The 24,393-nt window shown below is 37.4% G+C and overlaps 1 protein-coding gene across 1 annotated transcript; it reads left to right on the forward strand.

Moving 5' to 3' along the window:
• The first annotated feature begins 11,264 nt into the window (after positions 1-11,264).
• On the forward strand, positions 11,265-14,294 carry LOC122052131 (aldehyde dehydrogenase family 2 member C4-like). The gene is made up of 10 exons (XM_042613535.1): positions 11,265-11,396; positions 11,530-11,672; positions 11,788-12,171; positions 12,244-12,333; positions 12,513-12,686; positions 12,781-12,918; positions 12,993-13,130; positions 13,211-13,272; positions 13,415-13,752; positions 14,162-14,294. Exons 1-9 carry the CDS (start codon positions 11,318-11,320, stop codon positions 13,686-13,688), a joined length of 1,482 nt encoding a protein of 493 aa, XP_042469469.1. The 5' UTR covers positions 11,265-11,317; the 3' UTR covers positions 13,689-13,752; positions 14,162-14,294.
• Positions 14,295-24,393: the final 10,099 nt, after the last annotated feature.

The raw sequence follows: 24,393 nt of genomic DNA on the forward strand, positions 1-24,393 counted from the left end.
CCTTCTATACCCACCAATAGGGGGCCGACCAAGCTAGCTTGGGAACCAAGCTAGGGCCGACCTAGGTATAAAATTGGGTGGCCGACCCTAGCTTGAACCCAAGCTAGTGGGGGCCGGCCATATTAAATTAAAAAAGAATTTTAATTTTAATTTTTATTATGTGGAAGAAATAATTTATTAAAGAGAATTTAAATTAAAATATCTCTCTTATAAAAGATCTACAAAAGATTAAAGAAAGAGATTAGATCTCTTTCCTTATTTGTAGATTGGTGAGATATTTTATTTTCTCTCTAAAAAATTATTCACATGTTGTAAAATTAAAATTATAGAAATTTCCTTTTATCAACCATGAAGAGATTTTTGAAGAGAAATTTTAATTTAAAATTTCCGGAGATAAATTAGGAAGTTTTAATTTGTTGATTGAAATTCTCCTAATTTTTCTCTATTGATTGTAGCCGGCCAATACATGGATAAAAAGGAAGTTTTATTTAATACTTCAAATTAATTCATGTCAAGGAAAATTAAGGAAATTTTATTGTAATTAAATTTCCTAATTTGCCTAGGCCAAGGAATATAAAAGAAGGGGTGAGGGTGCCTTCATGGGTAACAACCTCTATTATTTTTCTCCCTTTTTTCCTTGGTGTGGTCGCCGGCCCTTCCCTTTCTCTCTTCTCCTCTTGTTGGCCGAAACCTATCTTCTTGGTGGAGTTTTTGTTTGTGGCCGGATCAAGGAAGGAGAAGAAGGAGAGAAAGCAAGTCTCATCTCTAGCATCCCTTGGAGCATTGGTGGTGGCCGAAATTCTTCATCCTTGAAGAAAATTATTGTGGCCGACCATCCTCTTCCTTTCTTCCTCTTTTGTGGTGGCCGAAACCTATCTCTTGCTTGGAGTTCTTGTGGTGGCCGGATACTACTTGGAGAAGAAGAAGAAGAAGGAGAGAAAGCTTGTATCCCTTGGAGCTTGGTTGGTGTTTTATTCTTCGTCCTTGGTGAAGCTTCTTTCTTTGTGGCCGAACCTAGCTAGGAGAAGAAGAAGGTGGTTGGTGGTTTCTCATCTCGGAAGATCGTTACCCACACAACGTCTGAGGTTAGAAGAGGAATACGGTAGAAGATCAAGAGGTTTTTCTACAAGGTATAACTAGTAATTTTTCTTTCCGCATCATGCTAGTTATTTATGGAAATAATACCAAATACAAGAGGCTTACGTTCTAGAATTTCGAATATGTTTTTCGATGTTGTGTTCTTTTGTTTTTTTCTTTTCCTTGTGATTTGATTGTTCTTTTTGGTTAACCTAAAGTTATTTTAGGAAATTAAATATTAGATTTCTATAAAAGGTTTTGTCTAGTCGGTGGTGGTTGCTCCCATATCCAAGAAGGCCGTGTGCCTCGCCACGTCAGTACTAGGAACCAATTATGGAAATTAATATTTAATGGAATTAATAACTTAAGGTGATTTGGGTCGAACGTGTTAAGTTCCCCAGGAGATCCAAGTCAAAACCTAAAAGAACAAATAGATTAAGTTTTGGATCAAACGTGTTAAGTTCCGCAGGCGATCCAAAATTTAATTTAAAAGAACACATGGTAGCTAGGAAAAGGTTCAGACCTTTGTACAAAATTTTTGTATAGTGGAACCTCTAGGTTTTCCGAGTAGCAACCAAAAATTGGTATCAGAGCTAGGGTTTTGCCTCTGTGGATTTGGTATTAGTTTAATTATGCACATGTCATACATAATTTAGGCAGGTTAATAGTAGGATGTGCTAACTTTGTGGATACAAGGATCCAACTATTATGGCTTTTAGTTATTATGTGTGTGATTGGACCCTTGGACATGTCAAGGGTATTTATATGTGTGTGCATGATTGTATTATAAAATACAGCAGGAGCTGTATTTAGTTTTTTTAGGATTTTATTTTTGATCTAGATACATGTACATTCCTTTTATGGAATATAGGATCAAAAAAATGTAAAATTCTATTTATGTCGCGGATCGAATCTTGCAAAGCGTAGAACCTTCTAAGGACCAGAGGCGCAGCGGAACTAGGAGCAAGATGGATGTGACAGCTAGTCCCGGTGGCGGTGGCCAAATATGGCAGCAGCTTGGGATGACAAAACACGGAGGGCAACTAGAGATAAAAGCCATAATAGTTGAAAATTAGATTTTCTATTTATTGCTTTTATATTGTGCTGTGTGTGCATGTTGGTTTACATATTTAGTAGGCTAGCATAGTTAAAATTCCTCATTTATAAATAACTAAGTGAGAGAGGGATTTTTAAGTAAATCCCATGGTCTCCATTACTGGTTTGTAAGTGATGCAAACAAGCTTGCGCGTTGGCTCTGAGTGCCTTCCTCCATAACGGATGAGCTTGTTTGTGGATCACTAGAACAGACTTCCATTTTTGGATGACTATAGGAAGTTAATTAAGAGCGTGTGATCTTCCCCAACGGAAGGGGCATAATCTTATTAATGGACTTAGTGTCAAGTAATGGTATACACTTAGACAAATTTAATAGTATCCTCCCCAACGGAGTCACTACTATCACTTGTGTGACCAAAGGGAAACCAACTATTGATTTGTCATAAAACTAGATTGGTAATATAATAAAATTAATAAACCTCTCTTACAAATGTTTGAATTTGTATACGTCCACACTAACGTGGCATACAAGATTCATGGTGTTTGAGGTAATTTTATTTGTCAAAAAGTTATATTGACAAGATAGTCAATGGGTAAAACCCTCCTCTTACAAATGATGAATTTGTATACGTCCACACTAACGTGGCATGCAAAATTCACGGTGTTTGAGGTGTTGGTAAATTTAAATAATATTGTTTGAGGAATCAATGTTATTTTAAATTCAAAGAGTTTTGACCAAATATTTGATCAAAGACAGATCAACTATTAATTTTATTCGTCATAAAGTAAAGTTGACGAGATAATAAAATTAATGAATAAAATCTCCTCTTCGATTTTGTATACACAAAATTCATGGAGATTTTAAGGAGTTGATCTTGACCAAATATTTTTGTGATTCTTAGGATGTTTGTCAATCCCTAGTAGTCATACTATAGAAAAGACTTAGTAGTCCCAATTGTAATGATTGGAAATAGGACTTGGACATTAAGGTAGACTGTCTTCTTAGAACTAAGAACAATTTAGGTGTATTTAATTCATTAGTTGAAACATGTCTAGTGGTGTTATCTACCAGAACCTGGAGTGTAGATACAAGATGCCATTAATCATGTCTGCAATTCATTGCAGGGTTCCAGGAAACCCGACAACTAAATGAAAGGTAAATCACCGTCCACATGGGCACTACTGTAAAAGTGGTAGCTGTTGCAGTGGGAGATGTTTATCCTTTGATAAGAATATAATATGGATTTTAAGTAATTGTCTTTACGTACCAAGTTTAGAAAGAACCTGATTTCAGTTTCTAAACTATTATAGATATTGTGTCTATTTTGATAACAAAGTTGTTATTAAGAAAAATAGGAAAGTTATCTATTCTGGTATGATGGTTAACAATTTATAATCCAATAACTCCCACGATGCAACAAATGGAAATTAGTAACACATCTTCTAATTTTAAGAGAAAGCAACCTTCGGAAATGAACCAATTATATCTTTGGCATCTAAAGCTAGGTTATACTTGAGTAGGATTCATTGGTAGCTGATGAACTTTTGGGTTCATTGGTAGTGGAAATCTTTCCAACCTGCGAGTCTTACTTGGAAGAAAAATAACCAAGAAGCTTTTAAGTCCAAGGGGTATGGAGTCAAAGATATGTTGAAATCGGTTCATTCTGATTTGTGTGATCCTATGACTATCCAGACAAGAGGTAGTATTGAATATTTTGTCTAATTTATAGACAACTATTCAAGATACAAATAAATTTACTTAATGTACCGCAAGACTAAGTACTTTGATTAGTTCAAAGAGTACAAGGTTGATGCGGAGGAATAAAGTAAAAAGTCACTATGGAAGATCGTAGTGGCAAGTACCTCTTGAGAGATTTTTAGGAGTCACTTACCAGAAGTTGGATTTCAATCCTAACTAACTGCATCTGGTACACCCCAACAGAATGGTGTAGTAGAAAGAAGGTAAAGAACTCTTATGGAATAATTAGATAGATGATGAGTTATTCAGAAAATTACCAAATTTGTTTTAAGGATAAACTCTGAAAATGAAAGTGAACATAGTGCCTTCCAAGTCATAACTCTCTACTCATATAGAATTGCTGAATAGACGTAAGCCTATTTTGAAGCATATTCGGATTCGGGTAATCCAGCACATATGTTAAAGAGAGATAATGATAAGTTGGATAGGAGTTCACTTGTTTGTAAGTTATCCTAGATAAACAAAAGTAAGTTTATAGTCTTAAAAATCAGAAGGTCATTGATAACATCAATGACTGATTTTTAGAAAAGGACTATATAATGAACCACATGCTCATAAGTAAATTTGTTCTTAAGGAAATAATAAAAGACATGTCTAATCTAGTACCAACTGTACAAGATGAGATACCACAAGAAAACTGCAACACGTATCACAAATGATACACAATTGCAGAAAATGTCTTGTCGTAGTGGGAGGGTTGTTAAGCAACCTTAAAAGATTCATGTTTTGGGAGAGTTTTTGAACTCGATCCCTGAAGGACATGAACCTGATTTCCGGACATATGACGAAGCACTCCAAGATAAAAATGAAGCATCTTGGCAAAGAGTAATGAATAATAAAATTAGAATATATGTATTCTAATTAAATCTGGAAGCTTGTAGAACCACCAAGTGGTGTAAAAGCCTTTGGGTGTAAAAGGTCTATAATAGAAAAAGAGGGATAGACAGGAAGGTAGAAACCTTCAAAGCAAGGCTTGATGAAAAAGGAAACCTTTTTCACTGGTAGCCATGCTTAAGTCTATCCGGATTCTTTTATCTATTTGGCAAGTGGATATCAAGACAGCATTCCTTAATGGAAGTGTTGAAGAAAGCATCCATATAAAGCAACCAGAAGGGTTCATTGCAAAGTGCTAAGAGCCTCTTGTGTGCAAGCTAAATCAGTCTATGGACTGATACAAAGCTTCAAGGTCTTGGAACATCCAGTTTATCAAAGTAATCCAGACCTATGGATTTATTGAGTAAACGGATAAAGTCTTGTGTATACAAAAGATGTGATGGAAACGTGGTGGTATTTCTTGTACTATACGGAGATAACATTTTTGGTAGTTGGAAACAATATCAAAATGTTGTCAGAAGTAAGGGTATGGTTGTCCAAATAATTCGATATAAAGGACTTGGGAGAATGTATATATTTTTGAGATCAAAGTAATAAGGGATCGCAAGAAAAAATATATTTATCCCAAGCTTGATACATCAGAAAAATCCTTGCTCGTTTTAAGCATGCAAAATTCCTAGAAAGGTTTCTTACCTTTTAAGCATGAAGTGTCTTTATCTAAAGAGATGTCTCCGATGACATCAAAGGAGATTGAGGACATGTAGGCAGTTCTTTATGCTTCGGCAGTTAGACAACCTAATGTATGTTATGCACGAGATCAGAAATCTATTTTGCTAAGGGCATAGTTAGTAGATATCAAAGTAACCCTAGACAAGGACATTGGACTGCAGTAAAGCATATATTAAAGTACCTTAGAGGCACTAAAGATTATATGCTAGCTTACAAGGCAGTTAATTTGGTTCCTATGGGTTGTATGGATTTTGACCTCCAATCGGATAGGGACAATAATAAGTCAACCTCGGAGTTTTGTGTTTATTTTAGGAGGTAAAGTCATAACTATGGAAGAGTGATAAGCATAGGTGTTTTTCTGGACTCCACCATAGAAGCTTAGTATATGGCAAGCCTCTGAGGTAGCCATTAAAAGCTGTATGACTCAATAACCTCAAGATAGACTTAGATATGATTTCTGGTTTGTCCAAAGATTATTACAATTTATTGTAATAATGTTGGTGCAGTAGCAAACTCGAAGAAACCATAAGTCTATAAGGCAAGTAAACACAATAGAGCGTAAGTACCACCCAATACGAGAAATCGTATAAACGAGGAAAAGTTGTTGCTGCCTAGATTGCATCAGGTGATGACCTATTGATCCTTCCACTGAGGTCCTTAAGGCAAGAGCTTTTGATGGACATGTTGAAGGGTTAGGAATCAGATGTATGGCAGCAGATATAGCAGCTTAGTCTTTTAGTATAAGTGGGAGATTGTTAGAGTGTATACTAAAAGCCTAGCTTTGGTATAAACATTTATCTAGAAATAAGAATCACATTGGTCAAATGTCTACATTTATGATAAATGTAGTTGTTCAATTAATTTATATTGTAGATGACATGGTATGTGGTGTCACACACAGAAGATCATGTTATCAATACCTTATAAATTATAAACAGTAGCTCACGACCATGATGGAAAGGAACAAACCATTGGAAGGTCGTAGTGTAATTATGTATTAGTTTATCTTGACTATATAATTACACTAGTACACTCAGAGTGTATTGAGTAGGACCATTTGAGGTCGTTTCTTTTATACTGACTTTATAAAGAAACAAAGACCTCGGTTATTATGGAAGTGTGTGCTCTTAATCCTAATATAATAACAAGCACATATATTTGATATTTATTTCTTTAATTTATCAATGGGTGAGATTTAGTTCGATAAATCAATAAGCCCGATAAGTTGGGAAATGGTATCACTTATAGTGTGTGTTGTTGATTATAGAAGGAAACTGTGTCCTAGAGATACTAGGTTGATAATGTCCTCAAGAGGAGCTCATAAGGATTGTCATGTTAAACCCTGCAGGTGGACTTAGTCCGACATGATAATAAGGTTGAGTGGTACTACTCTTGGACTTAGATATTAATTAAATGAGTTGTCAGTAACTCACTTAATTAGTGGACATTCGATATCTTAAACACAGGGAGACTAACACGCTCATAATAAGAAGGAGCCCAAAAATGTAATTTGGGATTGGTGCGGTAGTTCAATAATAGTTCTCTAGTGGAATGAATTATTATTGATAAAATTAAGTTGTGTGTTCGGGGCGAACACGGGATGCTTAATTTTATCGGGAGACCAAAACCAATTCCTCCTCTCGGTCCCTATCGTAGCCTCTTATTTATAGAGTTCTATACCCACCTATACCCACCTTCTATACCCACCAATAGGGGGTCGGCCAAGCTAGCTTGGGAACCAAGCTAGGGCCGGCCTAGGTATAAAATTGGGTGGTCGGCCCTAGCTTGAACCCAAGCTAGTGGGGGCCGGCCAAATTAAATTAAAAAGGAATTTTAATTTTAATTTTTATTATGTGGAAGAAATAATTTATTAAAGAGAATTTAAATTAAAATATCTCTCTTATAAAAGATCTACAAAAGATTAAAGAAAGAGATTAGATCTCTTTCCTTATTTGTAGATTGGTGAGATATTTTATTTTCTCTCTAAAAAATTATTCACATGTTGTAAAATTAAAATTATAGAAATTTCCTTTTATCAACCATGAAGATATTTTTGAAGAGAAATTTTAATTTTTAAATTTCCGGAGATAAATTAGGAAGTTTTAATTTGTTGATTGAAATTCTCCTAATTTTTCTCTATTGATTGTGGCCGGCCAATACATGGATAAAAAGGAAGTTTTATTTAATACTTCAAATTAATTCATGTCAAGGAAAATTAAGGAAATTTTATTGTAATTAAATTTCCTAATTTGCCTAGGCCAAGTAATATAAAAGAAGGGGTGAGGGTGCCTTCATGGGTAACAACCTCTATTATTTTTCTCCCTTTTTTCCTTGGTGTGGTGGCCGACCCTTCCCTTTCTCTCTTCTCCTCTTGTTGGCCGAAACCTATCTTCTTGGTGGAGTTTTTGTTTGTGGCCGGATCAAGGAAGGAGAAGAAGGAGAGAAAGCAAGTCTCATCTCTAGCATCCCTTGGAGCATTGGTGGTGGCCGAAATTCTTCATCCTTGAAGAAAATTATTGTGGCCGGCCATCCTCTTCCTTTCTTCCTCTTTTGTGGTGGCCGAAACCTATCTCTTGCTTGGAGTTCTTGTGGTGGCCGGATACTACTTGGAGAAGAAGAAGAAGAAGGAGAGAAAGCTTGTATCCCTTGGAGCTTGGTTGGTGTTTTATTCTTCGTCCTTGGTGAAGCTTCTTTCTTTGTGGCCGAACCTAGCTAGGAGGAGAAGAAGGTGGTTGGTGGTTTCTCATCTCGGAAGATCGTTACCCACACAACGTCCGAGGTTAGAAGAGGAATACAGTAGAAAATCAAGAGGTTTTTCTACAAGGTATAACTAGTAATTTTTCTTTCCGCATCATGCTAGTTATTTATGGAAATAATACCAAATACAAGAGGCTTACGTTCTAGAATTTCGAATATGTTTTTCGATGTTGTGTTCTTTTGTTTTTTTCTTTTCCTTGTGATTTGATTGTTCTTTTTGGTTAACCTAAAGTTATTTTAGGAAATTAAATATTAGATTTCTATAAAAGGTTTTGTCTAGTCGGTGGTGGTTGCTCCCATATCCAAGAAGGTCGTGTGCCTCGCCACGTCAGTACTGGGAACCAATTATGGAAATTAATATTTAATGGAATTAATAACTTAAGGTGATTTGGATCGAACGTGTTAAGTTCCGCAGGAGATCCAAGTCAAAACCTAAAAGAACAAATAGATTAAGTTTTGGATCAAACGTGTTAAGTTCCGCAGGCGATCCAAAATTTAATTTAAAAGAACACATGGTAGCTAGGAAAAGGTTCAGACCTTTGTACAAAATTTTTGTACAGTGGAACCTCTAGGTTTTCCGAGTAGAAACCAACAAACACTACTCTTAATCATTCCTGGTCAAGTATTAACATTCAGGGACAATGTTAATGCGACGAGACTAGCATGTAGGTCAACTCGATGACTTGATCTCACAAGTCATGGATATAGAGATATCAAGTTGACACATGGGTATGCATTGGAGAATGTATACTGAATGACCCACCATGAGAAAGTATCATGGATCGTTATATGAGTGTCATATACTTTCTCATGTGGCTATTAGTATGACTACTAGTCCTTGGACCTGAAGTCACCATTGTTCCCTACATAAGGAGTTACAAACTTTGGCTTCGTCAAACGTCACCCGTAACTGGGTGGACTATAAAGGCGATTACTGGGTATGTAACAAATTATGCGGAGGGATGTAAGCGATGTAGATGGGATCTATCCCTCCTATATGACGGGAGTGACATCGATATTCTTGATAGAGTGAGACCACTAAGTGCATGGTCATGCCCAAATGAGTCAATATGAGATATTGAGCTCATTTGATTGAGTGAGTCTACTTGGAATTCAAGATTTAGATTGATTAGAGGATGACACGATCTATGCCTCATATTGATCAATCTAGATGTCTAGGATAGAAGGACACTTGTCATATATTGTGAAGAGTCACAATTAGTAGTCACAAGGTGATGTTGGATCTCAACATTCTTATAACTTGGGTAGTAATGATGTGTTGCTAGATACCGCTCATTACTTATGCTTCTAAATGGGTTTAGGAGCATTGCCAACGTTATAAGAACCTATAGGGTCACACACAAAGGACAATTAGATGGAGATTAGGTTCATTTGATGAACCTAAAGGATTAGGTCATGTGATGAACCAAATTGGATTAAGAGTAATCCAAATTGAGCTAATTGAGTTGGACTCAATTTGGTTCATGTGTTAAGTGAGTCTAATTTGGACTTAGACTCATTTAATTAATTTAATTCAATGAATAGAGATTCATTAAATTAAAATTGACTTGAACCAATGGTTAGATTAGATCAACCAAGGGAGAGAAGTGGTCAAGTTTGACTTGACTTAAGTAGGAAGATGAAGAGTCAAGTTTTGACTTGACTTTGACTTGACCAATGCCACATCATCAAGGCTTCTTCATTTGGTCAAGTTTGACTTGACCAAATGCCACCTCATGGAGGAGATCAAGAGACTTGACTCTTGATATTCCATGGGAGTTAATAAGCCTAAAGTGGTCGGCCACTTGGGAGTTACACAAGGTGAGAATTCATTCTCATTCATTTAATTTCTTCTTCTTCCTCTCTAGATTTCTTCTCTCCCTCTCCTCCTCTTTGGTCGAGCCTTACAAAGGTCCTCTCTAGGTTTCTTCTCTCCCTCTCCTCCTCTTTGGCCGAGCCTTACAAAGGTGCTAACACACCTTTGTGTTAGATTTCTCCATCTCTTGTTTGTGTGGATACACATAGAGGAGTATCTACTTTAATACTCTCGAGATCCGGTGAACCGTGGACGAGCAGGATTAAGCGAATGGCTTCGTATCAAGGGTAAATTCTTATCTTGTAGATCTAAAGTAGATATAGGCTTAGGAAACTTGTACGTGAAAGTTTTACGAAATTTTATTTCTTCGCACGGATCCGTGACATGAAAATTTTAAGATTTTCGTAATGCAAAAAGTGATTTTTACTATCCGAAAAATTCAACACTTTGGACACTAATACTTTATCGGATTATCTGACTATGTGCCATATTAGAGGAAGATTTTATTTTAAATTAAAGAAATTTTTTGCCGATTAATAAATCATCTATCAGAATTAGCACGTCATCTTCTAGTCTCCAGGTATGATCAGAAGGGATGATGCAGTTTTTGTCAGGAGAAAATGGCCTACTGTGACTGGAACATATCTTAGACGCAACTGCACTTAGTAAAAAGAAAAAAAAAATGCACCAAACAAGGCTTCGCTGCCGTTGAGTGTAGCGCTATTCAATCTCGACTAACAATAATGCTACGCTTCTAGAAAAAAATATAAAATTAAACCTGGACCCGTCTAATGGTTAAATAAGTCTTTTTGTTTTTTTTTTCAATTGGTTTGTTCGTGAAAAGAGCTGTATTTTAAATTTGTTTTTCCCGTATAGTGCCATTACATCATCCAAATTGACTGTCAATGGAGAAAGGATAAGAAGTAACTTTCCACAATTGCAGAATAGGTATCTATAGCTATATATACAGACAACGTTCCTGGCAAGATAAGCACTCTTCGAGCCACGATGCTATCAGAAACTTCGAACAGAAAAGAAAAGTTTTTGAGATTAGCTAAAAGCGAATCCAGGAGGAAAAATATAACGCCGTGATTGACCGACCAAATACGCAGTTGAAAAATATTTCCTTGCCACGTGCGTTGTGCATGGCGCGATGGTCGCCTCGTCCATCGAAACCCATTTGCACCTCCCGGCCGCCCTAATTATTAAAGCAGGACTTGTCCAAGCCGACATGCACTCTCCTTCCCACACTAGCTGCTCTGCACGGCCCTTGTGCTTCAGGGAATACAATGGGCAGTGAACTCAAGAAGCCAGAGATAAAGTTTACCAAGCTCTTCATCAATGGCGACTTCGTCGATGCCGTCTCAGGTAATTAATGAAGCTGGGAATACTGAAACATGCTCTCCGTATATCCTCCAAATTTGGTCATAGTAGTTTGTTTACATTTATATGCAAGTATTTGAAATCGAAAGTGAGATCGATAGTCTCTGGATTAATTCAGGGAGGACGTTTGAGACGATCGATCCACGCACAGGGGATGTGATAACCATGGTGGCCGAGGGTGACAAAGAGGACGTGGATTTAGCAGTGGATGCTGCAAGAGAAGCCTTTGACCATGGAAAGTGGCCTCGCCTCACTGGATGCGTAAGCAGATCTACAGACACATCCGAACAATTGCTGTTCTGCTTTTCAGACTAGCTACCAAGCAAATATTGGTTTACTGATCCAATCATTCGAGCCTGAATCATTTTCTTCTTAGGAACGAGGAAAGATTATGATGAAGTTTGCAGACCTGATCGAACAACACGTAGAGGAAATAGCGACGCTAGACGCCTTGGAGGTGGGGAAGTTGTTCCTCCTCAACAAGCTTTATGATGTTCCAAGTTCTGCCGACATGCTTCGCTACTTTGCCGGCGCTGCTGATAAGATCCACGGTCAAACACTGAAGATGTCTGGTGCGATGCACGGATACACCCTCAAGGAACCCATCGGGGTGGTCGGGCTCATAATTCCTTGGAATTTTCCCGCCGCCATGTTCTTCTTCAAGGTCGCACCTGCTCTGGCTGCAGGTTGCACCATGGTTGTCAAGCCATCGGAGCAAAGCTCACTATCTGCGCTCTACATCGCTCACTTAGCTAAACAGGTCAGTAAACGTTTAACAGAGATTCATATTTCATTTAACAAAACTGAAATAATTCACATTTGACTATCACAGGCAGGAATTCCAGATGGTGTTCTGAATGTTGTGAGTGGTTTTGGCCCAACTGCGGGAGCTGCTATCGCTTCTCACATGGACATCAACCATGTAAGTTCCCTGCAAAATAACTAGGAATGTAAAATTCTAGACTGCCATATCTTCACTGATAGTATAAAAAACTTATTGAGCATGCAATTAATAGTCAGCCCAAATTTTCCACCTTCCAGTCTAACCTGCAATACCAGACAGCATAGTTTTAATGGGAATAGCATTCTTAATGGTCGCAGGTTAGCTTCACAGGATCCACCGAAGTCGGACGTTTGATCATGGAAGCCGCAGCGCGAAGCAATTTGAAACCCGTATCCCTTGAATTGACAGGGAAATCGCCATTGATCATCTTTGACGACGCAGATATTAACAAGGCTGTTGAGCTTGCCATGGGAGCAATATTCTACAACAAGGCAATTCCAAAATTTTCATAGTTTTGTTTTTCAAAATTGTTCATTCAAAGAAATATCTACAAGCCAGTAACCATTGGTGGCCTGATGTCTCTAGGGCGAAGTATGCGTAGCGGCATCGCGAGTCTATGTACAAGAAGGAATTTACGATGAGTTTGTGGAGAAGGCAGTGGCGAGTGTTAAATACTGGAAGATCGGTGACCCTTTTGATCCAGAGGTTCATCAAGGACCTCAGGTACCTTTTATAACTGTCCTTTGTAACCTCTGCCCCCCTTCAATTCATACTAACCCAAGTATGCCTCTGTCAAGGCCGATAAGAAGCAATTTGAAAGGATCCTTGGCTGCATTGAGCAAGGTAAGAAAGAAGGAGCAACCATTCTTACAGGCGGCAAGGCCTGGGGTGAAAAAGGTTACTATATAGAACCCACAATATTTGCAAATGTCACGGTGAGACTCTCTTCTTGTGCCGTCTAGCTAGTTGACACTCTGTTTGCCAGCGTATCAAATGTGCCTCGACATGTTGACAGGAGGACATGGTGATTGCCAAGGAGGAAATATTTGGACCAGTCATGTCCCTCATGAAGTTCAAGTAAGTGTCGTCCAGTTAGCATGAGAGGAGGTTGCACAGATCTAAGTGATAAAGAATTGAGTGAAGTTGCATTTGTTGAATTGCCTCGCATAAAGAAAGATGACAATTCCTGACAACATTTGCATTTATTTTTATGCATTAGGACGATTGAGGAGGCGATCCAGAAGGCGAACAATACAAAATATGGATTGGCAGCGGGCATTGTGACGAAGAACTTGGACATAGCAAACAGGATGTCGAGGTCAGTTCGCGCAGGCAACATCTGGATCAACTGCTATTCTGCTTTGGATAGGAACCTTCCTTTTGGTGGCTTCAAAATGAGTGGGTTTGGGAAGGACCTGGGCATCGATTCAGTCGAGAAGTACATGCAAATCAAGGCTGTTGTCACTCCCCTCTATGATTCCCCTTGGCTGTGAGATTCGCGCATGGACTCCTGATATGCCAATCCTTCTATTTTATTTGTGGAGAATACAACATCTCGTAAGTTTGTCTTTCTAATTAATGTAGATTGGTTAATTAGTAGATCTTAGTGTCTTAATCAGAAAACAGTTTGCCACAATGGTCAGAATTATGAAATAAGAAAGATAGATAGCTAACAGTGGGAAATTGAAGACGACTTCTGTTAGGTTAGCTGTAGATAATAGCTTTGATATTAACATTAGATTAGGCCTTGCAACGATGAAATTTAGAACAATTTTATCCTCACAAGAACTATGATGAACTTGTTGGTGTGTGTGGAAAACTCCTACACTCGCTTGGAGTTTTTCAAATCAACCACTAGTTAAGTTGTCTCAAGTGTACAATTATGCCATCCTCTTTAATTGCCTCTTAGTTACATGTATATGTTAAGGGCTTGTTCCTGAAATCTTGGTGTTTGTCAATTTTTCAGATTCAAATAAGCAGCCCAAAGAACCCGTTGCCAAGAAGAATAATATAATTAGAATAGTTAAGATATTGCATTGGTTTATCATATTCTGTAATCGATGGTTGCGTTTAAAGGATTGGTTCAATGTGGGATGCAATCTTCTTTGCTGACTGTCATTGTGTTCATAATCCCCATGTCTCGTTATATTTCCACATCCCTCAATCATTCTGGAGCTATTGTCCATCGTATATAAACCAACTAGCTATATTACATGTCTCGTGTTATTCTTACATTCGGTGATTAATTAATGTGGGAGTTATCAAAAGAAGTCATAATTAATTGTACATAAATTTATGGAATCTACAAACTAATTAATTTGCCGGATGTATGGAAAAAAAATTGGACAGAGCATACTTTTCAGAGGGTAATTTTAGGAACAATACAGAAGCAACACAGTTCACTAGATTCAGCTAAACTAAATTCTGAATGTAATTTTTGTTATTATTTTAAAATTGTTTTAATCTTTTATATTATTAGAGTTTGAGTCTATTTAAATACTTATTTATTCAAGTTGAAGGGAGTTTTTTTATTTTGAATCTATTCTGTTCCATCTTACGTCAGTTTTTCCAGGTGGAAAAGAACTCAACCTTAAATTTATAGTAATCTCATTAGTATCTACCGAATAAGGAGTCAAATGATTCATATTGAAGATATTAGAAGTCTTCAAATGATTAGAAAATCATAACCTACCGGCATTGTCATTGGTCTTCTATAATATTTCACATGGTCCAATCTTTAGATCCTTTAGCTTATTATACTCGCAAACCGAGAAACAATCACAAGTTAATATACAGTCCCAACAAAATCTTTGACTTCAAACAGTACCTTACGACGATGACTATCAAGCTAAGTCTTGTACTTGATATTGCTCTCTAGAATTGTTAGTTTACCTATTCATGAATATCTCAAAGATGTTTTATCATCTCATCTGCTTTAGAATATGGAACAGGGGCTAAGTCTAGAAACACGGATGACTTCCGCCCATAGACAATCTCAAAATGACTCAAACCTATGGCTCTGTTTCTTGATCTGTTGTAGACAAACTCTACATGAGGTAACGCCAAGTTCCACCGCTTTAGCTTAGTTCCTGTGAGACATCTCAAAAGATTGACCAAACTCTGATTACCACATCGGTTTGTCCATCTATGAGGGTGGTAAGCTCTGCTAAAGTTCAACTGTGTGCCTAATTTTCCCTATAAGCTTTTTCAAAAATGACTGATGAATTTGGTATCTCGATTTGAAGTCATTGACCAAGAAATGTCATGTAAATGCACAATCTCTTTGAAGCAAAGATGGACAATCCGAGTAGTATCCATAGTCTTCCTACAAGCTATGAAATATCCTATTTTTGAAAATCCGTCAACCACAACAAGAACCGAAGCTAAGGTTTAGTGGGTGCGGGATAATCCTAATATAAAATTCATATTGACATCGAACTAAGAAGCTTTAGGAACAGATAAAGGAGTGTACAAGTCTGCATTGGTGAGAACTTTCTTAGACCGATGACATACAGAACATCGGTCTACAAAGTGAGTTACATCGCTAGTCAACTAGGGTCAATAAAAATCGACAGAGATGAAGGTCAACGTCTTATCACATTCGAAGTGCCCCTCATTATGAAGTTCGCTCATGATTTGTTATCTCGGAGAACAATCTAGAACGCACAACTGCAACCCATGAAATAGATAGTCATTATGCAAAATAAAATCATATCGGTGACCATCATGTACCTTCTTGAATATCCTTCTGAATGAAGGGTCAGCTGTGTACATATCTAGAAAAACCTCAAAACTTGCAACGCTAGTACAAATAGTGGTGAGTAATGAAGAACGACAACTCAAGGCATCTGTGACATAATTCAAACTTCCAGCTTGGTGTCTCAGTGTAAAGGTGAACTTTTGTAAGTAAGTCATCCACTTGGCATGTTACCTGCTCAGCTTGTGTTGACCATTGATGCACCTCAATACTTCATGATCAGTAAACAGAATGAATTCTCTCTATACTAGGTAGCGACGTAATGCTTCAAGGATTGAACAATGACATAGAACTCCAAGTCATAGGTAGGATAATTCCTCTTGGATCTGGACAATTTCTCACTGAATAAAGCAACTAGACGCCTAGACTAACTCAGAACACCTCATATACCAATGTCAGATGTATCATAGTTGACCTCAAACACTTGGTCAAATTCAGAAAGTATCAAAGCGGGTGTATCAATCATCTTCTACTTGACTAGTTAAAAACTAGCCTCTGCTTCTTTGGACCATTTAAAATCTCATCCCTTGAGACACTCGGTGATAGCAGTAATCAGAGTATTGAAATTTTAGATGAACTAACAGTAGAAAGAAACCAAGCCATGGAAACTCCGGACATCATGCATAGTCCTCGGCTGAGGCTGTAACGACCCGCCTTCTACTAACTAGGCTGTAAGGCCGGACCATCACAATGTGCTGTGCTAAACTATATCCATGACCATCACTAAGTCTAGGTGCAGAAAACTGTACCAAATTAAAACTTTACTAAGTTAATCCAAGTTTTTAGCCCTACATGTGCTAAGGGATGCAATCTAAGGTATACATGACATATCCTGCATCCCCTATGGTCAAGGAGCTGAACTACAAGGTCTCTTGGTCGAAACCCAGCTTCCCAATCGATCCAGATTGAACTCAATCGATTGCAAGCTATTGAATCGATCCGTGGATCGATTCCGATGGCTAGTCTTCTTGGATCGATCGGTGATCGATCCAGATCGCCAATCGATCCATTGATCGATTCCGTAGCTCTCTGGAGCGATTTTCCGATCGATCGAACGATCGATCCCCAAACTCTATGTTCGATCGATCGATCGATCCAGAGCTATTCTGTGAGAAAGCTTGATCGATCGATCGATCCGATCTCCGGTTGAACCAGGCTCCCAATCGATCCACCGATCGATTGAGGGATCGATCCACCGATCGATTGGGGTTTCTGATTTCAGCACTGTTTCGTGCCAAACTCACATACACAAGTTCTAAAATAACTGAAAAACATTCTAATAGCAAACAACTAATATTCTAAACATGGTTACTAACAAGCTAAGCAGATTTTCTATAATTTCATGCATTTAGATAACTAAATAGGCAAAGAGTAACATAATAAGAAGCACTAAGTTCTTGAATATTCTAGTTCTTCCAAGGTCTTTATTCCAGGTTCCATCCACACACATCTTCCTTGCATTGACCTCCAGCCTCCACTAGTCCATCTTTCCTTTACCTTTATCTGCAGTATAAGGAAAAGAGTATCTGTAAGCTTTAGAGCTTAGTAAGAAACCATCTACCTCACAAAACATGCATACGATACGATTTATGCTTTGAAAACATACTATTTGAAATACACACTGAATATGCTAAAGCATGGCATGACAGACAAAACATAGAAATGAGAAACTGATCATGGCAATAAGTGCTAATCATAAAATATCATGTTGTATCAATAGAAACTAACATGATACAAGAGCTGAGCTAAGCTAATATTAAACTGATGCTAAAGCTGTACTGAGTTCACATAACTATGTTGTGAAGTTTTGAAAACCATATTCATAAGTAGATTAAAGTAGTAATCATGCTGCTGATGGACCCGACATCTGTACGTGCTATGCGCGCATCCCTAACTAGACCCGGGTTTGCAAGTCCCGAATTTAGTAGGGTTTACTAGGTTATCTAAACCTAGGGACGACTGTGGGAGTCCAACCCAATGGATATCTGATCCAGTACAGTGCCACTGCTAAAATAAAATACTGGTTATAGCTAAATTTTCTTATCTTGCTATTTCTAGGTTATCTGAACCTAGAGCTAGGCTATCTGAACCTAGAGGCGACTGTGGGAGCCCACCCATTGGACCGTAGTCCCATATAAGCTGTAGTAAAGCTGGATATACTAAATAAATGCTTCTATTGCATTTAACTGAGCTGTTAAACTGGTTAAAACTATACCCGTTATTTTATCGAACACTTGGTGTACGTCAACCCTCCCCTCTATTAGGGAGACCACCCCTAGGCACCCGACAACGTCTAAAACCTCCAACTGAAGGGGAAAAACGTGTCCGGCCCATCTAGAGATGCTCGACTAATCCCTAAACCTGTGAGGAGGGTTAAATACACCCTGTATGTCGACAAAAATCTGCATATAGCTAATTTAAAGGCACACAATCATACGAAAGCTACTTATACTGTAGGTGAGGGGTTTCTTACCTTCTGCTCTAATTTTCTTACGATTCTAATCGCTAGATTTCCGGAGAAGATGATCCTTTCGACGTTCTTCTCGCGTCTATGCGTTCCTCTCACGGAGGGGAGCGTTCTCGTGCTGAAGTCATCGCCGGAAGGTGATCCTATGGCCCTTGGAATGGAACCCTAGGTTCCTTGGTCTTGGGCGCCGAGAGGGTGAGGGAGAGGGGTCGGCGGTGTGTGAGGGTTTGAGGGAAAAGTTTTCTCGTTTAAGAAAATAACAATTCCTCACTTAAATCCCCTATTTATATTAAGTGGTAATTCGTCCCAACTCAAATATAAATATAATTGTTCCCCTTTCCTTTCAGCACGGCCCTGCTGGGTTCACTTGGTTACTAAAGCTATCTAAAGGTTATCGGACCCGATAGGTCCCGGGTTTGATTCCCGCTTAAGCTATTTTACGTTTCTATTTCTTTTTGCTACTTCCGCTACTCTAAAAATTTCATAAAAATATCCTAAAATTCCAGAAAAATCATAGAATATTTCTAAAATTAATTTGAGAATTTTTGGGCGTTACAGAGGCCACTCTAAGATTACGCTAATCTTTGCTTGATGTGCATGCACACCATCAATACAAACAACCAAGTCAAGGAAAGAAAGAACACTTGTTCATGTTGACAAATAAGCCTTTGTCTTCAATTTTTTAAAAATAACACGGAGATGATCAAAGTATGATGCATATATCATATTGTAAACGAGAATGTCATCAAAGTAAATCACCAGAAACTTTCCCATGAAAGACTACATGATCTGATGTATAAACTTCATGAAAGTGCTAGGCGCAATGGACAATCCAAAATGTATGAACATCCACTCATAAAACCCATGTTGAGTCTTGAATGTCTTCCATTCATCTCCAAATCTTATTCTGATATGGTGATATTTGATTTTAAGGTCAATTTTTTAAAAGACCTTTGAATTGGATAGCTGATCCAACATGTCATCCAAGCGGGGAATCAAAAACTTATACTTCACTGTAATCTTGTTGATGGCTCGGCTATCAATGTACATATGCCACGAACCATCTTTTTTAGCACTAGTAGGGTTGTAACTGCACATGGGCTCATGTTCTCACGGATGTAGCCCTTCTCCAGTAATTATTCCACCTGTCCCTGTAATTCTTCAGCCTCATTGGGACTGAGATGATATGCTAGTTGATTAGGCAAACTCAACCCTGGATTAAGGTCAAGTTGATGCTGGATATCATGCATAGGTGGTAGCCTAGAAGGAAGATCCTCTGGCATCAGCTCATCAAAATTCGCTTGCAGATGCTGTACTTGGCAGGTAACTCAGTGTCCACGACTAGGACATCGCTCTGGTATGGTAGCTAAGCAAAGACAATGCCTCTATGCTCCATCTCATCTAAGAACCTGGATATAGAAAGCAACCCCTATGGCTTAGCACAAATGGTAAGTGAATGGTATTCTGTCCAGATCCGGTAGGGGTTGATCCTAGGGTTTCACCGTCTACAGAGGCCCCGTCATGCACTTGCCACCTATGCTCTTGTTGAACCTCCCTCCAAGACTTAGGGTCATTGTAGGGGGGCACTAATGTAGTGGTTCTACATTTTTTTCTGGATATAGAAAGCAGATTAGTAGTTTTGGCTATTAGAATTAGGATGGTTTCTTGCCATCGCGACGCCAACACAATCTTCTTTCTCTTGACGTGAAGGGTGTAAGTATTCTTCCATCTATCATGGATAACGTTGCAATAATACTACCAAGGGTGCTCCAACAATACATGACATACATCTATGACCGCCACATCACACCAAGTACTATCAAAATATTTGCTACCAATTGAAAAAGGTACAAGACATCGCCTTTCTACTGTTACGTCGTTGTCTTTATTCAGCCATGATAACTTGTATGACTTAGGATGGCATTCCATCTTCAACCGCAATTTCTATACAACCTCTTTAGATACTACGTTCTCACAACTATCATTGTCAATGATCATCTTGTAGACTTTATCAACAATAATATAGGTAATGTGAAAAATATCGGTTCTCAACCACTTATCCCCTAAATTGCCTTTGGGAGTCAGCAAACTCTTGCACACTACCAAAGTCTCATGGTCATCACTGTAAATCATGTTGTCAAGTTCATGCACTGGTTCATCAATTGTTGTTGTATATTCTATCATGTCCTCCTCATTCAGTAAATTTTTCCCTTCAAATCAGCAAGAGTAGGTTTCCTGCATTGGTTGGCCCTATGTCCATGTTCACCATATTGATAACATCCGATAAAGGCTTTGGAATTAACCTATGGTAACTACTGTTGCGGTTGCTATTGTAAAAGACAAGAATTCTGAAAGTAAATTGGTCAATTGTTGTAGTTGCTTCTCCCCACTAGTTCTTGATTCTGCTGCTTTTTAATTATCGGTGTAGGCTAGTAGGCCTCTAAAATCGTTAACAATTAATGAAGGCTAACGACATCTTGCAAGACCAAGCGCAACTCCCTAAATATCGTGCCACCATCTACTCCTCAGACTCGGATAAGTCATTTCGAGCAACCAACTAGAAGAACTTATCCGTATATTTGTCAATTGATCTCGTGCCCTGTCTTGACAAGTGAAATCACTGGAATAGAGCTTAACTATAGTCGAAAGGAAGTGTTCCCTTATCTTCTTCTTCTTCTTTTTGTAGTCAACTATTTAGGATTTACCCTGTCTATCCCGTGAGTGCCGCATCTGCTCCCACCACGACGATGCTCACCCCTTGAGTCTGATGACAATTAACTTCACCTTTATCTGATCTGGAATTTACTTATAGTGGAAGATCCACTCCACTTCATTGATCCAATCAATGAAGCCCTTTGATTACAACGTGCCAAAAAAATTGGGTAGTTCAACTTGAAAATCGAGGTCTCCATAGGGCTCTTCCTGATCATGGTGTTCCTAGTATCTAGCTTGTTAGTGATATGGGTTCTCGAAGGTTGACTCAGATCCACAATCTAAGATCTCATGATCCTCCAGGTTTCACGTCGCCTAAGCTAGACATTGGGTTAAATCTGTAACATGTCTCTGTAAATCCTCAATCGACATTATGTCATGAATGCTATGACTACAGTGCTCGACTTTGTCCATCAAAACTTACCTGATGTTGCGACCGTGACCACAACCATGACAAACATCCATTAAATCTGATTGGCTATGATACCAACTGACGTCGGATAGAATATCAATTATCCTGTGGGCTGACTAAAAAGTAGAATTGAGAAGAAGGCAAGAAGAGAACCTGAAGAAAACAAAGAAAAAACTCACTGTTTGCCAAAAAAAGAAAACTTTTTAATAAAAAAATGAATCCTCATACAACTAAATATGTGTTTATATAGACTCTAGACTCTAAGACTAAAAGAAATGAAAGAAATCCTAATATATGGATCTCAATTCCTATCTTGCAAAGAAAGAAAAAAATTCTACCAAAAAATGAAATTCTTAACAAAAATCTTAATAGAGAGAAATTAACAAAACATGCTAATATAGACAAACCTTAACTCATAAATATCTAAAATATCAAAATTACCGTAAATATTATAAAAATTAAAATTACTAAAAATAGTAAAAAGATCTTCGAAGGCTTTGAATAGGGCCTAAATAATTTTTTTTTCAAAAGCTTAATTAAAATCAAAAGTCGAACCTTTGTTTCTCTCTTCACCGACACCTTTCTTTCTCTCCGTCAAATTTCTCTCTTCTTTTTTTCCCTTCTCCTGTATTTTCTTCTTCCACTTCTAATCCCCTTCCCTTTTTTCTCTCCCGTGTTCTTTTTCCTCTCCTAAATTCTTTACCTAACCCTAATTTTTGCCGTCAAAATCCTCTGCCGCACATTGTTATTGTTGCAATCCATGTTTGTCGATGCATGCTATTGCTACCAGTGCCGCTGTTGTTTGTTGCCAGTGTCATTGTCGTTTGTTGCTAGCACCGCCATCGTTGCTTCACCGACGCTCAATAACAAACGCTTTTTGATTGAGGTAGAGTTTCTTATGTATACTCTCTTTTGATTACGGATTTAAGTGTTGAAAAAATATGTAGTATTAATTTTTTCATATATTCATATTTTTGTTTGCTAGTTAAGTATGTCAAGTGTTTATAAATATTGAGATCTTCCTTGTATTTAATGTTTGATTTGTTATATGAAGGTGATCAATTTGTTTGACAATCATTTGAAAATTTGATCAATTGAATTACATCATTTATTGCATGGATATACTCATCGTATAATTTACACGAACATCTTATAATAACCAGATGAATATGAAAGAAATCTTCTTTAGGATAAAAATTAAAATTAGATAGTTATAACTAGAAAAGTATGTTAAACATTTGACTTAGTACCTCTATCAATATTTATATAAAATAAGGGATCATTAACTTTCAAGTTAGTTCTATCAATTTCGTTGTTATTTATTTTTTAATTATTCGAAAAAATAGTCATTAAATTAGGTGATTATGTTTCTAAAATATTATGTTGATGGTAAATTAGGTGAAATAGGTAGCTTAAAAAAAATATGAGATGAACCTACTTCCAACGAAGAATCTCCCCTTCCACCATCTCCTCCGCCCCCTTGAATGAAAATCTTGGCTATGCCATTGCCAGTCATAAACATATATTTTTAAATTTTACACACGTGAGTGCTGACAAAGCCTTATTCTGAGTCCTGAATTAAAAGTTATGACCCTTTAAAATTAAAGGAGTGAGTCATATTGGGTTGGCCTTGTATTACCTAAATAGTTTCTCTACATTTATTACCTAAAACTCCTATGAGGAAACGAGCCTCTAAAATAGTCACTAGTCTATCCAGTGTCTATTGGTATAAGAGCATATCAAATCCGTTGGATGGTCTCGTGATTGCAAGAGGCAAGTTTTGATTGAGAAAACCTTGCACCGTAATCGTAACATCTAAGATGAGAGGTTTGAAGATCTACATAGACAAGTCACAAAATTAACTTAAGATCTGGTGCCATAAGTTCTCTTATCTTAATTTTGATTCCACTTTTAAAAATTCTTATCACAATCGTGAAAGTCATGGTCAAGAGGAACGATACGGAGATATGGGATTTCTAATTGATCTTCTTGAGTTTTTTGGTACGTTACAGATTGAGGATTCTTTGATTACTTAACAAAATAGAAAGGATTTAGTATTATAAGGAAATACCCGATTGTGTAAAAGTAAAGTTGGTTGCAATCAAATTCAAGGATCAAGTATTAACATGGTGAGAGCAGCTAGTTATGATGATCAACAAGACATATAAAGAGTCAATTTTTTCCCTCAGTTACACTCAAATTTTATTCCAAGCACACTCTTCGGTTATATTCAAATGTTGTTCAAGGCACAACACGAGTGTACAATATGGGCGTGCACAATGTTTTGAGCTTTAGCTTCCTTTTGCAAATACTTATTTTATTATGATAAACCCAGTTAGTCTTATTGACTATCTCTGAGATGATAACCTGGGTGTCATACCGTCGTACCATAGCCCGAGGGCCTTACTTCTTTTATTGATTTTATAGTTTCTATCATTAATCAAATATAATAGCGAAAATTATTTATCAGCTGATGACATTGGACACGACGATGATACATGTAATTGTCTCTTATTGTACATGTATATTATTTAATTAAAAAGATAGACCCTTTAATAGCAGACTATCAATTGATTTGATGAAGCTTAAAATTAAGTTATATTAATATCTTTTTTTCACGTCGAAAATAATTTCAAGACTTATTATAATAATTTTAACTTCTTATATTTCTTAAATCACACACAAATAATCTAATTTCTACTATTTACATCATCTCTTTTCACTGCCTCAATCCTCAATGATTCTTTATTGTTCTCTCCTTCCCTCTCCCTCTCCAATATTTTCGTTACTGCTTTCTTCTTCTTATCCTTTTTATATCACAACACATCAATCCATCTATTTCGACTTTTC

This window comes from Zingiber officinale, chromosome 1B, assembly GCF_018446385.1.
Source record: "Zingiber officinale cultivar Zhangliang chromosome 1B, Zo_v1.1, whole genome shotgun sequence".
NCBI classification, from domain to species: domain Eukaryota; kingdom Viridiplantae; phylum Streptophyta; class Magnoliopsida; order Zingiberales; family Zingiberaceae; genus Zingiber; species Zingiber officinale.

Excerpts from the sequence above, each read along its gene's own strand:
- LOC122052131 (XM_042613535.1), top strand. The coding sequence starts at position 11,318 with ATGGGCAGTGAACTCAAGAAGCCAGAGATAAAGTTTACCAAGCTCTTC. Across the intron at positions 11,673-11,787 it reads GGCCTCGCCTCACTGGATGC|GAACGAGGAAAGATTATGAT; the intron begins GTAAGCAGATCT and ends TTTTCTTCTTAG. Across the intron at positions 12,687-12,780 it reads GAGCAATATTCTACAACAAG|GGCGAAGTATGCGTAGCGGC; the intron begins GCAATTCCAAAA and ends TGATGTCTCTAG.